The 1881-nt window shown below is 67.1% G+C and overlaps 1 protein-coding gene across 1 annotated transcript in view; it reads left to right on the plus strand.

Annotated features, from left to right (window-relative positions):
• The window catches only part of ZMIZ2 (zinc finger, MIZ-type containing 2), a 6607-nt gene that overhangs the window by 1157 nt on the left and 3569 nt on the right, over nt 1-1881 (plus strand). The window contains 5 exon segments of the mRNA XM_015568206.1: nt 1-40; nt 249-512; nt 623-769; nt 1167-1244; nt 1382-1762. The exon segment at nt 1-40 is cut by the window's left edge and continues 9 nt beyond it. Coding sequence (XP_015423692.1) covers nt 1-40; nt 249-512; nt 623-769; nt 1167-1244; nt 1382-1762 — 910 coding nt within the window.

Consider the following 1881-nt stretch of genomic DNA (forward strand, 5'->3'; position numbering starts at 1 on the left):
CCAGGAGAAGCAGAGCCAGGAGCTGAGCCAGTATGGAGCGGTGAGGCCGCCCCCCGGCCCCGCGCTGCTCAGGGAGGTGGGACGGTGAGGAGCCGGCTCAGGGGCTGCCTGTGCAGTGTGCGCGCAGCGTAGGCAGCAGTGAGGCCGAGGCTCTGGGAGGGAGGTGGACGGCAGGAGGAGACGCTGAGGGAGCGGACTGGGCACTCAAAGTGGTGGCCGGGCCTGGACGGTCCCTCTTCTCTTCCCAGATGGGGACTGGACAGTCTTTTAACAGCCAGTTCCTGCAGCACGGAGGCCCCCGGGGGCCCAGCGTTCCCAGCAGCATGAACCCCGCCAGCGTGGGAGGGCTGATGGGCCCCTCTGGCATGAGCCCCATGGGCATGACCCCCACCCGGGCGGTGGGCATGGCGCCCCTGTATGCAGGGCAGCGCCTGCCCCAGCACGGGTACCCGGGGGCTCTCCAGGCCCAGCCGCTGCCCCGACAAGGAGTCAAGAGAGCCTACTCCAGTGAGGTGAGGCCGGACGTCCATGTGAGAGGCCTGGCTGTGGGCACTGCTGTCCCTCCCTGGGAACTGGTCTCCCGGACCTGCTCCTCCCTGGGCATTTGCCTCCTCTCCTTCAGGTGTATCCAGGGCAGCAGTACCTGCCGGGAGGCCAGTACTCACCCAGCACCACCCAGTATGCCCCAGGGCAGCCCCCTGCCCCCTCTTCCTTCCCTGGTCACAGGCTGCCCCTGCCCACCTCCGGCCCCCCAGGACTGCACTACAAGGTAGGCCAGGTCCTCCTGGGCCTGCAGCACCCCTGCCAACCCTGGGGGGGACACAGACATCTGGGTGGGCTGGGGAGGTGACCGTGCAGCCGGGAGCTTCCTGGCCCTGAGAGTGCAGGGCAGCCCTCGGGGGGCCCAGCTCTGCGGGGACCCCCGGCGCAGCCTCGGTGGCACCCACGGAGACCCTCTGTGGGGCCAGCTGTCTCTGTAGTGGCAGTTTTTAAACAATGAAAGCAGTTCATGCTCCCTGTAGATGATTTGAAAACACAAAGTTTGTGAAAAAGAAAATGCAGGGCCTGTGTGTGCGGTGAGCTCCCTGCCCCCAGGCTCTCGGGTCTGGTGGGGGCTGGCCAGGGGCCAGGCTGCAGCCCCAGACCCACATGGTGTCTCTCCTCAGCCCACAGAGCAGTTCAACGGGCAAGGCGCCAGCTTCAGCGCAGGGAGCATCGGCTACGGCCAGCCGGGCCTGAGCGGGGTACGGACGGGCGGGAGGCCCCCAGGGTGGGCGCGAGGAGAGGGCACGTAGGCACCCCTGGCTTCCCAGACTGTTCCCAGTGGGTGCTCAGGAACACGGCAGCGCCCTCACCCTGCCTTGACTGCTCTGTCCCACAGCCCACCCGTTCCGTTCCTGGCTACCCCAGCTCCCCACTGCCAGGGAGCCCCACGCCACCCATGACCCCCGGCAGCAGCGTCCCCTACCTGTCCGCCAGCCAGGACGTGAAGTCCCCCTTCCTGCCTGACCTCAAGCCCAGCGTGAGCTCCTCGCACCCGTCACCCCCTGGTGAGTGCCGCCTGGTCGGGGACAGGGGGGGCCGGGCCCCGGCAGGGCGCCCCTCCGGGCTCTGCCCTGTGGTTGGTCCTAAAACCTCATTGGAGCACAAGGGCGGTGGATGGCAGGAGGCCCATCGATACCCTCAGCCCCACCCTCTGGCAGCACCGGAGCGTCTGGGCAGCGTGCTCTGGGCATCACTGAGGGGAGGATGTGCTGGCAGCTGAGGGCGGGCGGAACCGGGACCATCCTGCCACCGTGGGGTGACCTGCACCAACTGGTTCTGTTTAAGGGAAGGAGAAAAATGAGGTCAATGACTTCACTCAAAAAGCTATTCTAGGTT

Source organism: Myotis davidii, unplaced genomic scaffold (genome assembly GCF_000327345.1).
Source record: "Myotis davidii unplaced genomic scaffold, ASM32734v1 scaffold1364, whole genome shotgun sequence".
Lineage (NCBI taxonomy): Eukaryota > Metazoa > Chordata > Mammalia > Chiroptera > Vespertilionidae > Myotis > Myotis davidii.